Below are 16,639 nucleotides of genomic sequence, written 5' to 3'. Positions count from 1 at the left end.
AGCAGGGGAATGAGGAAGAGTAAAGAAGACTACTTTGAGATGGAATAATCGCTAGCCCTAAATCATAAGCCAGTCATACAAGTTAAGTTGTTTTCTGCAGGGCGACTTTGTGGATGGCTCCCTCACACATACTGCTGCGTATTTATTGCTAACTTTCTGCAACTAAGACATTTCAACTGAGCACGCACAGGACTTCTCTAAAGCATCCTACAACGTTTACAAAATTAATCCATTATGTATAGCCCAGAATACACAGATAGCAGAGGAAACCGTCACAAGTGGGAATATTTTTGACTGTCTCTCTGAACTGTCAAGCTATGTGCCTATCTTTTGTTTCCTCTGCTGTTAAATTTTAAGAAAAATACTATTAACAATGTGGACGATGAAGGATTTCGACTTCCTACTTTCATTACGTGCAAGAAAACTGCAGAAACAGCTGCTTTGTCTTGACTAATTTCTGGTCTCTCGTTAACTTAATCTTTGTCCATTTCGTACCTTTCTGTGATCTAATAACCAAACTGACCAGTATGACCTGGTCTGCTGTTACACCTCAGGAACAAATGGTATCTACCTAACGAAGTGGAGCTTTGGTCTCCAATGAGAGTATACTGCAATAAGAACCTATGCCACTGGAGGATTATCTTTTCTACAATGACCAGGAAGGGAGCCCTAGAAAAAGAGAAAAACCACATTCTCCTACAGCATTAGAAAAGAGACGAAAACCTCAAGTCATATGAAAACCTCAAGTCATACCCTTCAGCTGATATATCCATAAGAGTTCATATTTGCTGTAAACGTGGCAGAAGCATTTTTTTTAAATTCTGCAGTATGTCTTCTAGCAGGTGCTATGTCCAGATCCAATGTAGTAACAGACTTAACAGCTAAACTGAAAATACTGCTTGCTGACTTGCAAAGCACATTCATAAGAATATGCAGTATACACACAATTTAATAATTTGGTCTGTTGTGACCCTAATGCAATATTTTAATTCTGCAATGTCCTTGGCACTTCAACAAGGACCATACTGTCAACAGGATACATCATCTGTTTATGCTATGTAAATATCCTAGATACAGAATTAGTTTTGAATTTTACTATATACACAAGGACATCTCCCGAAAACAGTAGGGAGTACCAGATTTGTTGCTGGAACTGAATTTTATTTCTTTAAGATTAAGAGACATTCCACACCAAAACAGCATGCAGCAGAGAACAAAGATTAATTAGGTACAAAAATCTGAGGCATACCTGACTTTAATTTTTCAATTTACTCAAGAGACTGAAGAGCAGAGATGTATTTTACCAACTCAAGAAATAATAGATAGAAGCGTAAAGTCTGAGAAAGATAAACAGTAGTTCAAACTTATAACTGATGAAACCATATCCATTCCCAGATTCTCACACAATACCTGAAAACAGTTCAGTGTCTGCAAATAAGCAAAAAGTCATTGACACATGGGAGAAAGAGATGTAGAGTTCTCCAACCATGAGTACAAATGCATTTAGAAAAGGAAATCTACAAGAAAAGACCTTTTAAAAAGGTCTGTACTTGAGATGTTTCCTTTTTACAGAAGTTACCAAGCACCTTGCTTACCTTGGTTTGGTTGCATGTTCATGTTTGGTCTGGGACCATAGTTGCCCATGGGCTGTCCCTGGCTCATAGTCATCTGATTCTGCACTGGCATGCTCTGTGAGGATGGCACTGAGTGATTATAGCCGCCCATTGACCCATGGCTACTTGAAGGCATATTCATGGAACTGTTTGTCATATTGAGTTGGTTAGGTCCAGGTCCTTGCATAGGCATATGGTTAGGTCCTTCAGAAGGAAAAACAGGCAAAAAAAAAAAACAAACCAGGTTTTACATTAAGTATCATAAATCAAGCAAATATAGTCATGCTGAATCACAAATAAAAGTTATTAAATACAATTACATTAAAAAAAGATAAAACAGTTTGCTCATGATATCCTAACTTAAATCAAAAAATAGTTAACAGTCAAAATTCAGCTCTATTATGCAATATTTCTTTTGCTGAGCAGCTGAAGCCACTAGAACAAAAGCGTAAAATATCATATAGCTCATCTTATATCCATATCATATGCAAAATTAGTTTTTTTAGTACTCACAGAACACACCCTGAATTTCAACCTGAATTGTACACTATCAGTTTAACAGCCAGCTTGGTAGCTCTATCCCAACTACACATATAATTGCTACAATAGCTGTAACATTTCTGTTTATTCAAACAAACCATACTAGAGACTTTTCTGAAAGGAACAGTTAATATTTTTTTTCCCAAAGTCAGGCAGTATTAACACTGACATGGTACAAATACACGTAGAATAAAAACAGCTGAAGGCATATTTAATATTGTTGGCACACATAATCTATGGCCAATAATCTGCAACTATTTACAGATTAGGAGGGTGGGAGATGACAACTAGAAGGACAGACACCAAATTATCAGCTCACCTCTCGTGCTTGCAAAGAATCAAAGGAAGAGCAACCTCTCCACATACCCATGAGGCCAACTATATCTCTTCACCTGTTATTTCCCCCTTTCTGGACAACACAGGTTAGAATTGGATTGTTCTCCGAGTTAAATCTACTCTCAGTGGCTATTTTAAAAAGCATAAACAGTACAATACCACCTGATCAGTTTACTCATTACTTTAGCTGGGATAAGTGAGCAGCTAATAGGAGTAAAATGAGTAAGAGGTGTGACTCGATATAAATATGACCTGGACAAGCTTGAGAAGTGGGCCCATGTGAACCTCATGAGGTTCAACAAGGCCAAGTGCAGGGTCCTGGACCTGGGTCAGGGCAACCGTTGGTATCAACACAGGCTGGGGGATGAAGCGGTTGAAAGCAGCCCTGCCAAGAAGGACCTGGGGGCATTGGTAAATGAAAAGCTGGACATGAGCTGGCAATGTGTGTTCACAGCCCAGAAAGCCAACTGTATCCTGGGCTGCATCAATGGAAGTGTGGCCAGCAGGTCGAGGGAGGTGATTCTGCGCCTCTAGTCAGCTCTTGTGAGACTCCACCTGGAGCACTGCATCCAGCTCTGGAGCCCTCAGAACAGGAAGGACATGGACCTGTTGGAGTGGGTCTACAGGAGGGCCACAAAAGCAATCAGAGGGATGGAGCAGCTCTCCTTTGAGGACAGGCTGAGAGAGTTGGGGTTGTTCAGCCTGGAGAGGGCTCAGGGGAGACCTTACTGCAGCCTTTCAGTACTTAAAGGGAGCTTATAAGAAAGATGGGTAAAAGGTCCCTTCCAACCCAAACCATTCTATGATTCCACAAAGTGAAAAAGTAAATGAAGTGCAAGGATTATGCATATGACAAGCACATGAAGAGTTTATGAAGCTATCTACAACCAGAGCAATGTGACAGAGTAGGTCAACTGTAAACAAGGCAAGCATTGACACAGAGTTTATCAAGAAGATGCCATTGCTGCTAAACATGCCACTGGTGGGTTTTTTTAAGCTACAAAACCCTAAGAAATTCAGAAAACATAGAAGCGGAACTGAAAAGAAACTGTCAGAGTTGTAGGAAGATAGAGATTTGGTTACGTATCTCCCCTTGCAAAAAAAACCACCAAGAAACAACAACAAAAACCAAAAACCAAACAAAAAAAACCCCAAAACACCACAAAACCAAGTATCTACTTTCTGTAAACAGCTCCTGAGTCCTGTCTTGGCTAAAGAAACAACTGCACTAATCTAGGACAGAGTGAAGGCTAAAACAAGGACATAAGAGAGTTGTACACAAGGTCACAGAGGTAACACCAACCGATCTGCAAACAAAAGGATGCAGAAGAAAAAGTTAACAATTATCAAGGAACACAGCTACTAGAAGCCAACATGAAGGAACAGAGAATACATTTAAGGATATATTTAGCCTCTTGCCCTTTTCAAGGCACCTTACAAACGTGTAAGCGTATTTTATCAAGGGAAGTGAAAGAGCTGAAAGGTATCATATGCACACTTCACTGTTCCTGCAAAACAAGATGAGCAGAGATTGCTGAATGGTACAAAGGCAGACCCACCACAAATACAGAAAAAATAACTCAGTGAATAGGTTATGACCATGACAAAGAACTACAGATGCCTATATTGTCCCCTCTTCAATTCAACATTGCCTAACTCAGTAATAGTGAGAAAAGAGAGACAGTTTAATTCGGAAAAAATGAGATCATCTCTAACCATGGTATCATCAATGTGTTAAAGGAAAACTAAAGTGAAGAAAAGCTCTAGACTGTAGTGCCAAGCAACTGTGTAGGACCGCTAGAAGACTAGTTTCCCATTTTCTCTCATAAGAAAAGGAAGACCACAGGATTAGTGCCAGAAAGTCAGGGCCTGGGAGCGGTTTTATTACTTTTTGTTTAAAGGAAGAAACTGTCAACAGTAGATTTCAGAGAGCTCCCAAAGCACACAGCGGAACAAGTTTTTAAAACTTGGTAATGTAAGAAGCAAAATGGGGAAGGCAAAAATCATCACAAGAGAGAAGCTGAAAAAAATAAAACACCTCTTTAAAAGGCTGGTTTACACGTCATGTTTAGGGTAGCACCAAAACAGGGAAAGCATTAAAAAAACTCAAACCACTAGCACATGAAATGTCAGGCATGCATGGGGTCAAAATCAGGTAGCTTGTTCGAAGCTAGAAGACAAGGACAGAGAAAAAGCTAAGATCATAGTATCAAAAAATCTTGCAAATGAAAAATAGTTAAGAATACACTTTACAAATATTTTTTTAAATAGTTTTCCAAAACACTTCACAGGGTTCTCCTGCACGTAAGAACACAACAGGTTTTTGTTTGTGGTTTTTTTTTATATGAATGAAAGAAATAGGAAGAGCGGAATACAAATGAAATATGCACGAATGAGACACAAAGTGCTTATCTGCCATTAAAATAATTGCTTTAAATGCTATACTAATTAGATTCTGCATTACAATAAAGTTAGTGGAGTAAGTATCTATCTTGACTATAAACAGAAGTCCTTTTTCCCTTTTAACCACTTAGTGTCAGTATCTTAGCTCTGAGAATCTGTAAGTCAGCTTAAGTGCAGTTGCGACTACATTCACAGGAAGGAAAAAAGAATTTCAGATAACTTGCTGGTAATACACAAGCACCTGTTATTCAGGAAGGTGACCTGCCAGTTCCAGGACAAAGGTCCTATGGCAAATCTTACCTTTCAACTTTCTATGTTTGATAAAACAAGCTCAAGAAATTGGGAAGATAACTTGCCACCAGCACAACCCAGTTCAGCATCTCCTTCCAAATCCAGACTATATTTACTTTGTATTACACAAACTCAGTCAATGTAACTCTTCAGACAGTAATTTTTTCAGGTAAAAGCCATAATCCACCATACGTACAGATAATACTCAATTCCACCATAGACTGAAAAAGGTTCATGATGACTGTCTTCGGTGGTAAGAGGACGCAGACACTCATTTATCAGGGGATGCAATTAAGGGCCTCAGCAGCAATTTAGGTCCTTTATTAACCAGAACACATGTATGAGAAAAGTCATCCTTTGCCCTTTAGGTAAGGGGACAGGTCTACAGCAGAACTTTAAATTAACCCATTCCCTGACCATCCCTAGGCAGTTCTTTTAATCCTCCCATCCCCCATTCCACCAACATTCAGTCATGTGGAAGCCCCTGCTCAGAAAAGACCTTTCAGAAATCCTTAGATGGTATTTTAAATTTTATTTCTTCCAGACTGGTCAACTCGTGGCTGTTGAGCCTGTGATTTTCAGGGTTTCACCTTAGTGATTTAATTCCTTTTGGACAGATTCTCTCTTCATAGAGTCACAGAATGACTCGGGTTGGAAGGGGCCTTAAAGATCATCCAGTTCCAAACCCCCTGCCAAGGGCAGGGACACCTCCTACTAGACCAGGTTGCTCAAAGCACCATCCAGCCTGGTCTTGAAAACTTCCAGGGATGGGGCATCCACAACTTCTCTGCTGGTCAACCTGTTCCAGTGCCTCACCACCCTCATATTGAAACATTTCTTCCTGATATCTAATCTAAATCTACCCTCTTCCAGTTTGAAGCCATTACTCCTTGTCCTGTTACTACATGCCCTTGTAAGAAGTCCCTCTCCAGCTTTCTTGTAGGCCCCCTTCAGGTACTGGACGGCTTCTGTAAGGTCTCCCCGGAGCCTCCTCCAGGCTGAACAACGACAGGTCTCTCGGCCTGTCTCAGGTATTTAAGGTTTTGTATCTGGCTTCTATTACAAAGTGTTTATATAACTTTAGAGTAAGTGCCCTATAAACAGAAAGCAAACGCACACACTGCAGAAATTATTACAAATATGTGTCTATGAAATAAACAAAGGCTTACATACAGGTAAACTAGCAACCACTTAAAGAAAATAATCATTCAGCTATCCACTTAACAAGATGATTCTGTTTCCCCTTCTCCAAGGCCTAACTATGAAATGATTTTAGCATGCCTTTCTGATATTAGAGATGCCCTCATCTTAAGCTGTTTATCTTTGCATCCTCAGAGACAACCTTAAACAGAGAAGGGAAGGAACAGACATTAAAAAAAAGGAATACGTTGGAAGAAAGGCTAAATTAAAGCTTAGTTGGAAACTGTATTTAAGTATCTGTCTAGGTGAATACCAAAACAAACCTATTTACCTTTCACACATTTTCATAAGAGCTCTTTTCTTATTCTATCTAATTACAAAAAATGTATGTTTAAGGAGTGACTTTTCTCCCCCGTGGCTCTGCAGTGAAGTCATTATGCTCACATTGTGACTTAGTAATCCTTCTCCTTGGAAAAGATCATTATAATAACAATAATATGATTACACTAGAGGGTCAAAGAGACTGATTTGTGAGAGGCAATGCTATTCTCCATGGGAGCTGATGGATCTTAGATGGATAGAGGACTCTACAACCAGAATATCTCTGCCCTACTTAGGGAGCAGCATATATTGCTCTTTCCACTTCCAAATGCAAACCATGACCAACATGTATGATGAAACTAACTTCTTCTCTAGATCTTCTATTACACTCGTTACACACAGCCTCTGGAGGCTATTCAGGTACTCTTCTCAGAAAAGCTGTCACTATCATGTCCATTTTATGAGGACTTGCACAGAAATTAGAGATTACAGAAATCGTATTTTTTACTTCATATTAAGTTTTGCACATTTATTTACTGTGATTGCTGTCATGGAGCTTATCCTTGTGACCACTGAGAGATGAATTTTCAAAGATCCTTTGACAGCAGCTTCCTTTCTTGGAAGAATCAATACCTTGAAGAGCTTTTGTATGAAAAGTTCCTCCATACAAAAAAAATGAAGGGGTACTGAACAAAAGTAATCCGGGGAATGCAATTTTAAGCTGAAAGCCAATTCACATGAAATAGGCAGTATGACTTTATGAGAAGAAATTCTGGAAAACAGCCTCTATATAAAGAAGCACGCTTTTCCAGGGCCTACTCCATTCTGATCTGACTGCTAAAGGGAATAGTTACCCCAAAGCCAGTACTGGTAGGTACTTTTATCATCTTGTTTCACTGCTTTGTTTCCGACTTCCCAAGCACTTTTCTTTTTATTACAAAACAGGATGGCATAAAAACTGACTTAAAATTTACACCTAGAACAATAATCTGGAAGCCATTTCTTTACAAATCCCTTACAATTCAACACATCTTCAATAATAAAAAACACAGAGGATTAGTGGAAGCTGGATCACTTTCTGTATTAAAGAGATTTTTTTTTTTTTTTAAACGTTTACCCACATTCGAAACACCCTCTTTAAGATGTATCTATTTTATTATTACCTAATTATTTAGCTACGATGATTTCACATTATCTTTTTATGGAAGGATTTGTGTTCACTCAGCCACAGGCCAATACCTTTCCCCAATAAGCCTTCTAAAGCCAGCTGTACTGCACGGTTTCAAACAGACTAAATTTAGCCAGTTCTGTTCATCAGAGGAATGCTGTGTGTCAGCTACATCAAAGCCCAAGGGCAGCCTGATAAACACTGAATACAGGTCACGTAGCTCTGTAGCTAACAAACTCTAAGAGAGCTTGTACTCGGGGGCATTCAAAGCAGTTTTGTCATCAACAATCTAGTATCCCCTGAGCCCCCATGTCGTTTCGGTTGCCAGGCAACGCTGGTGTTAATGTCTTAGAGGAGAAAAACTTACCAGGCATCTGGCCGTTCATCTGGTTCTGCATGTGTGGCGCAGGAGGGCCCCCACCTACCATACCATCTGAAGACATGTTGTGGGAGCGCGGCGGAGGGGGAGGGCCGCTCTGACTCATCCCGCCCGGACCCATAGGCATATTCTGTGTGGGTGGCTGAAAGGAGACAGTTTAGTCAAACACGAGAAACAGTTAGTCTGACAAATACACTGTATGTACATATGGTACAGCAGTTGCCTATATTGTTCAGCGGGCTACGAAAGAAAGCACCGAAACACATTCCTTGCTCTTTCCCAGACGCTTAACTCCTCCCAGTATTAGTTTCGGCAAAACGTTTAATCTTTCCATCAATTTTACATGACGTATTACATACAGACAACACCGCAGCACCTTTAAGCACTGCTTCAAAACGAAAATATACAAATCAATGCCTCATTAAAAAATTATATCTGAACAATTTCAGGTCGCTGGAGTGGCTCCCTCCCACACACACAAAAGGTTTCCTTTTCAAAGCAACGCTTGGTGAGCAGAGAAAGAACCCTTCCATTGTAATTCTCTCACATCAACAATTTCTTGCCGTTAACAGACCTTGCACAGGGACAAAACAGGTACGGCAAGAGACGAAAGCCTCCGAATGGTCGTAGATGAGCAAAAAGAAATTGCACCCGGGTGTGGTAAAGCGTTTGCCATCTCTTCCCCTCTCTCCCCCTCAGCGCTGAAGGCCTAGTTCATAACTCCGTGCCAAACACCCCCTACAGACTGGAAGCACATTACTGCTGGCCTCCAAAGGTCCAGAGACAGCTGCCTAGAAAGGATGTTTTTGGCAAATTTCCTAATGAAATTGTGAGGAAAATAACTGAATAACCTTGAGAGTTCAAAGAGAGAGAGCAAGAAAAACAGTAAGTACAAGGGGGAATTTACTATCAGGTTCTACTCACGGCAATGTAAGGAGACACAGAAACTGCTAGTAGCCAGCTTTGTTTCCCTATTAAAAACACCTGAGACTGTACGAGCCTCCTCACGTACCTTGGCCAAATGCTTTCAGGGGAATAAAAGCCATCTCTGTGAGAGCAAACGCCTGGGTCTCTGGCTTTTGAGAACCATCTCTAAAAGGCCATAACTTCCTGCAAAAACCCTTCCCGAGAGACAACCACGTGTGTATTTTTCACGCTTCTCTTCATAGAAACAACCAAGGGGGTGATCCCTAAGTTCCAGCCCAGTCCCCCTTACACCTACACCTATTCGGCAGGGGGTTCACAAAGACAAGATGTAATACAGTAAAAAAGAGTAAGGTCTTTCCAAACAAGCGTAAGGTAGGATCCCTTTCTGGCCCTGGAGAAGGCAACATCAGGGTAAGACAGACGGACTTCACTTGCCAGGGCAAAAGGGGGAACAGTACTAATCTATTTTCTCAACATGTCTTTAAGTACATCAAGCATGTATTATTTTCCCTGCAATGTTTTTTTAAATGCCTCAAGAAATTAGTGATAAGCTTTTTTTAGTAGGAGAAAGGAAGGAGATAAAAGACAAAGCAAGCAAGTAGACAACTTCTCTTAGTATATTCCTTTCATTCCTCCACGATGAAGAGAGTGACCTTTTATAAGCAAGTTTATTCCTCAACCTATAGCAGAAGTGGAAGAAGCTGGAAAAGGAAAGAGTGAGAAGCATCTCTTCTCTGTGAATGGTATGAGTGGAATGCCGCTCCGTTTTGTTTGATCTTCCTCCATTACTGAGCAACCAAAGCAAGGCTGCTTCAGCTGGGTCTTCCTTCACTTCACCTTCAGCTCACTATCATCCTACTTTTGCATCTAACAGAAACCAACTAAAACTCATATAAAGAGAAACAAACAAGCCAAAAACCCCAAAGAGACTATGTTAATTGTTTATTTAAAAAGTAATTTTTGGAATACCAGCAAAACCAACACACTTGGTATCTCCACATGAGCAACTAGAGCTCAGAGCGTAACAGCCCCACGTCAGCAAACAGAGCAAAGCCATCCAAGTTGAAATGTTTTCAGAACTGAAATTAACTTCCTGGATTCCACATATAAACCATTAGTAAATCCACTGTTCACACAACGTGCTGCTGATGAAAAATACTATGAAGTACTAAACTTTAGATCATACCTAGGTTTTCACTATCCTGCGGCTGTTATTGCACAAACGGGCATGCCCTTACACATGGAAAGATGGACAAACCTCCAAAGATTATTTGAGACAAAACTACATATTCCAACTCCGAAATTTATTCCGGAACTTTTCAAAACATCCATTGTTAAACATTAAGACAAACACTGCAGTGATAAAAAAACAGCGTTGAGAGTGCAAACACTCAAGGACAGGAAAAAAAGCATTAAGGATTTTAAAATTCCCATTAGATACAGAAATCTGCAAGAGATTTCACAAACCATAGGGAATTGAGAGAACGAGGGAGTAATTAAAAATACCCAAAAAGGTACCGCCAGGAAGTAATTTAGCAAGAGCAGCTCCTGGATATGGAAACAGCCCTGTGTGAACCCATTTCAGATTCTTAAAAATAATGCAAGAAAAAGGTCCACGTTGCAAACAAATTCAGTCTTTCATTAAAATAAACTACCCCATAAGATGACTAGAAGGTAGGTGAACACTGTACCTATTTTTATAAAAAAGTAGTAGAATCAGTTCTAGGAATCATAAATCTGTGAGCTTTGTTCCCCAAGCTACAAGTAAATTGATGAAAGTAATTAGAGTACTAGAAAACTCCAAGGATGACCAAACTAAAGATGAGTTAGTAGAGTATCAATATAGGGAAGTCATATCTTTCGAATCTATTAGAAATTTTCAAATATATAACTTAAACACTTAGCTGCATATTTAATAAAAGCTTCTTTATACAAGTTTTTTGACAAAGCCTTTTAGAAAAATACATTGTTCAGAGGTATACACTTTCACTGATCAGAAACTGCCCAAAGGGAAGAAATAAGCAATAACCTTACATGAAGTTCAGAGAATAAAGGAATATATAGAGGTCCCCTGGAAATATTTGTTAGTAGATGTCAACATTTGAAGACATTGCAACATTAATTACTGAAAACTGTGGAAGAAAGAATAAGCAGAAAGGTGCCAGCTGAAATTCAACATGGATAAATATACGGCAATTACACTGAATTTTGAACGGCTCTTTCTTCATAAAGAGGAAACTCCTATTGTAACTAATCCAGAAAAAAAAAATTGAACATCACACAGGCAGTTTGGTGGGAAAAAATAATTAAAAAAAAAATCCATTAAAACTATTTAAAATACCTATGTTCACTTTCTGATTACCTGCAGTACTTAGATATATCAAAAGTGAGGTACAATATCCAAGAAAAAACATGCCATGGTATTTGTGACCATGATACATGTTTGGCTTGAGGAAAGCAATCACAAAAAGATACTGTAAAAGCAGAAGGATTCCAAAGACAAGCAATCAGTGATTCAAGACTTCGAATGTCTTTCATCTGAAACAAGTTAAAAAGGACAGATTTTTTTTTTTTAAATATCGAAAGGAACACAAGAGGATATGACAGAAATACAATTTAATGTATGATACATACAAAAAGCAGATCATCCAATTTATGCTTTAACAACAAAGAAAATCCCAGGAGAACAGTCAATAAATTGAGGAATAACATCAAACATACAAGACACCACATAAATCACATAAATGTGAAGAATTCATCAACACAAGACACTCGAAGAAAGTTTAAATAAGATTCAGAGATAATTACACATACATATATGCAATCAAAACAATTATATTATATAGGATTTTTTTAAAGTGTTATAAGCCTTCATGTCAGGGTCATAAACCAATCACTACATGATCGTAATTAAAAAGAAATGTCTCCTGCAGACATAATTATTCCCGAGTGAAATTCCTCTGGAGTATTTTTTTACTGGCTGCAGCCAGAAGAAAACAAGAAAAAAGTGTTTTTAAATGGCAATTTCCCTATTGCTATAAGAGTTGATCCAGGCTTTTACAGGTGATAAATTTCTTTTAAATCATCTTTAATTAAAAAACAAAACAAAGGCAAAAAACCCTACAAAACCTGGGTTATTTAACCTTTTTTGTTCTTTACAGAAATCGAGGAAATTGACTATCTCCAGCAATATGGACTATGCATAATAAAGACTTTCTAAAATACAACATGACTATACAATAGTCAAAAGCCAAATCATAAGAAAAGAAAAATGAAAAAGAAACACCCCCCCACCATTTGTGAGGGGAAACTTACTCACCATGAACCCTACCCATTCAGCCTAGATAAGAAAGGTGAACTGACATTCAAACGTAGTTAGGTTAACAGAACCAAAGGAAAGGCTACTTTCCTCTTTCTGCTGAAAGAGTGACAGAAAGGAGTGGAAATTAAAATCATTGATGACTGTATTCTAATTATGAAGTAGAAAATGTTATGTGTTTTACTATCAGTAAAAAGTAAATTAAAGAGCCAGAATAAGATGTCAGATATAGCTTCACTTGCTAAATACTAATTTTTGGCTCACTTCCCCCAACACACAGATTACAATTTATAGCCGCTATGAGCATTTAAAATTTATCAGAGCATGAAAAAAAAAATTATAAGCCATGGAAATGTGAACTGGAAAAAGACTGAAACTGACCTGCAGTTGTAACCAAAGAAACAGAGAATAAAAAAAAAAAAAAAAAAAAAAACACCACCAAAAAAACCCCCAACATTTGATTTTAACTGACAACTTTCAGCAAACAAAATCCTGCCTAAGTTATTTGGAAGCATACACTTAAAACAGTAGTCAAACTGCATATTTTTTAGAGGATTTTCTTTTAAATAATAAATTAGATCAAATGCAAGGCAGCAAACAATAAAAGCTGCCATTGTGGAATTGCACACCTGGAACTTTCATTTATCATCTCTTCTCTGCCCTATCAGATTTTCCTTACCATCAATAGCAGGTTGAAAGATTTGTTTATGGAACATTTATTGTTATAAAAACTGAGGTGGAATACCAACTCAGCCATCAGTAAAATGTAAAAGATGGGAAATACTATTAAGCACACTAAAACACAGTGTTGCTAATCAATAGAAATAGCAATAAATATTTAAAATACGCTACCAAAAATACAATTTTCTTGAAAATCTCTCAGAAAAAAAATTTAAAAGCTACATGGAACACAAACATAAAAGCCTTCTGGTCTAAGAGAGGCTCTAACTCAGGGTTTAATCAATCATCTTTGTTTTCAGTTCTCAAATACCATTTTCTGCAAAGCAAAATATCCCATCCCAGGAGGTACCCTGCCCTGCTAATATCACAGCACCTGTCCCAGTCTCAGAGAACAGTACTCTGTTGATAGGTGGTGATGGCACCTGCAGAGTACATACTGAGGTGTCAGACTGGGAAATAACATCATAAAGGAGTACATTTTTGAGATTTGAAAGAGGAAATATTTATTTAACTGGGTTACGACTTTTCTTCTACAAGGTGCAGAGTATTCTAGTACTGAGAGTATCTTAAATGAAAAAATAATAAACCTATACCGGTTCTCAGCAAGTGTACTATTTGGGGGTAGGGAGAACTTCTACATGAAAAGCATTTACAATTGTGTCTAAATAGTGAAGTTAATTACAAATGCAATTTGTGCTCTCACTGTTGGAGTACTAGTTGTGACACTAGCAGTAAGGAATTCTAAATTTAGAATGACAACCAGTACCAGTTTCTAAATCTTGATTTACATCAATATTTTCAAAAATCAGAAAAACTCCAACTTAATATTTGAACAAAACATTAAAATAGTGTATAATGGAATACTTAAACACTTTATTTAAAGAGGAAATTGGAATCTTTAGTTGTTTCAAAATGCATATATCACTGTGTAAAAATATTTCACTGTACAAATATCCTTTAACATCATTTTAACAACCAGAAAATTTAACCCTAAAATATTTAAATGTCCACATAGCAATAGCTCCTCTGATACTTAAAAAATAATCACACAAAATTCTTAACTCTGTATAACTAGAAATTATTTAAATGGAAAGTATGAATTCAGATAGTTTTACTATAAATGACTAGAACTAAGTTAATTGTTAATTGTGCAGATGCTGTACTACACAGAGGCAAATCACACCTTCAAGTATAAAAGAATTACACTTTAGAGCATAATTCTAATTCAAATTGGCTACTATTTTTGCTGATTTCTAACTCAGCCACAGAAGTTAGTATGTAACGTAAGTAGTTTTTTGTGTACAGTGCACTAGCTCCCCATGTGGACACACCTGATTAGCAATACATGCAAAGTAGCTTACAGAAGGTAGAGTGATCCTCTTATTTAAAGTGGAGTACACTAGTGGTCTATGAGTTCACTCCTAACATGCTAACAACTTAAATTCCCGTATTCTGATTATTTTTATTTTTAGTGGAATTGCTGGCTTAAGAAGCTCCCCCCACCGGCCCTCCATTTCCCAATACTGCCCTTTCAGTTGTGCCAACACAGTCATTTACACAGGCCTGCGGTTAATCTGAACTAATCCAGCATGAAAACATCCCCCTTTCCACCTAATTAATCTGGACTGATTTTCCAGATTGGTTCATCATACAACTCTGAAGCATCACACAGCAGAATTGCAGCTGACGAAGAGTACGGCTGTGGATATGTCAGTGTAACCATTACCATCAAAAGGAAATCTTGTCTGACACCAGCCAACCATTTCCAACATTTAAAAGCCTCTCTGGAACAACACAACCAACCTAGAAAAAGCAATTTTTATTATAAGACCATGGCATACGTGGATAAACTGAGGATCCACAATCTGAAAATTCTTCTAAAAACGCAGCATACCCAGTTCTCTTTTCCTAAATCAGAATGACACTATTAACCCCAAAAGATGCACATCAACACAAGGACTGGTGGTGTTGCAGAGATTCAACAAATAGGCTACGGGAGAAACAACCCACAAAACTTGAATCATAGCAAATTTGGTTGCTTTCCGTTTAAGTCTTCTAAGAAGCTTTTACTACTGACAATTTTACACTATTTCCTTCCCATAATGATTAGGTTTTCATTTTCCTGGTATAAGCCATGTATGTGTTCTTTCATGCTGTCAAAAAAAAAAAAATCCGAGTAGCTATTCGTACAACTAGTTTTCTTTTGGTTAATATCCCATAACCACATTTTTACATACAATGAACACATAGGCAAACAGAGTGTTCACTTTGAGGTCAGAAGTCAAACAGCATCCAAAGCCCCAAAGAAAGAAAATGGATACAGATGATCATGTGCTGGCCTTGGAGCAAACACAATTAAGTGATACAGACACACTCAACCTCTCTGTAAGCACTTATACAGCTAAATAATAATGCATTGCTTTTATGACTGGTTATCACAGTCATACCCAAGAACGAGCTACTGACAGCAATAAAGAATTAAATCTCATCTCTAACAGAGCTGTAATACTATACAACTTCAGGAAAAGTCTCATTTACCATGTTATTCAAGATACTGAGTCTCTGAGATCACTCAAACACAGTGCTAACACTGAATTCTGAGAATAACGTGGTACTACAACATGAACCTAAATGTCTCACATTTCCCATTCTCCAGTGACACAGCCTAACTAACTGTTGGCTAAAGACTATTACCAAAGGAGGCACTCCCCACATGTTTCTTGTTCACAAAACACAGGAAATATTTTTTGCTATGCAAAATCAACACAACAAATAAAAAGGTAGAGTACGAGGAGTTGAAGGAGGGAATAATTTAAGAAATTACATTCTTCAGGAAGGATGCAGGGACAAATAGGTTAGTTTTTACCAATTATGGATTTGCACTAGCTTGATAGTTTCTAGTAACAGTACAGGAACATGAAGTTTAATTTCTTTTACCCATCCCAACCACAGTGGCTCTACTTGACTCTCATTTGAAGAGCAGCAGGCAAGCTGCTGTTTCAGTTAAGTTACTCTAATGTGAAATTCCCCACCAAACAGAAGTATTCAAATTTCTTGTTTTCAAGAACATAATCACCGTTAGTGACATCATCTAGAAGTCCTCCTTGGGGACTACTTGGATAATATGGTGGGTATGAATACAACATCTTTCCTCCCTTTCTCAAAAAATCTTTAGAAGTTATTATGCTTTTTGAATACTGTTTAACAAACATTTAATCAGAGCAATTATTCTTCAAAATCCAAGCTCCGCTTCTGACTAATAGCTCACTTGCCTCCTGACAGGAAACATTCAATCTTTATTTTGCTCCGTTCTCTATTTATTCAATTTACAAATAGCTGAACTTGAATTTGCCATGGACTTGTGTTCTGAAAGGCTAATGCAGAGTAATACACCCTACCGCTTTGCGTATCTGCTTTGAAACTAATTTAATCAACACACCACCATTCAATATACGCTGAATTAAGCCAGAGGTTTAAAGACCTATGCCAGCTGTGATCAGCAAGAAAGCAGATACCATTAA

The 16,639-nt window shown here is 38.0% G+C and overlaps 1 protein-coding gene across 4 annotated transcripts in view; it reads right to left on the bottom strand.

Annotated features, from left to right (window-relative positions):
• SS18 (SS18 subunit of BAF chromatin remodeling complex) overlaps nucleotides 1-16,639 on the bottom strand; it is a 44,558-nt gene that overhangs the window by 17,787 nt on the left and 10,132 nt on the right. For all 4 annotated transcript variants that reach the window (XM_074146912.1, XM_074146913.1, XM_074146911.1 and 1 more), the window contains exons 4-5: nucleotides 8,180-8,333; nucleotides 1,596-1,817 (exon numbers count right to left, since the gene is read on the bottom strand). In XM_074146912.1, the coding sequence (XP_074003013.1) occupies nucleotides 1,596-1,817; nucleotides 8,180-8,333 (376 nt within the window). The remainder of the gene's footprint in view (nucleotides 1-1,595; nucleotides 1,818-8,179; nucleotides 8,334-16,639) is intronic.

This window comes from Numenius arquata, chromosome 4 (genome assembly GCF_964106895.1).
Source record: "Numenius arquata chromosome 4, bNumArq3.hap1.1, whole genome shotgun sequence".
NCBI lineage: Eukaryota > Metazoa > Chordata > Aves > Charadriiformes > Scolopacidae > Numenius > Numenius arquata.
The sequence above is the reverse complement of the archived record's forward strand: the minus strand, read 5'-3'. Positions and strand labels throughout refer to the sequence as shown.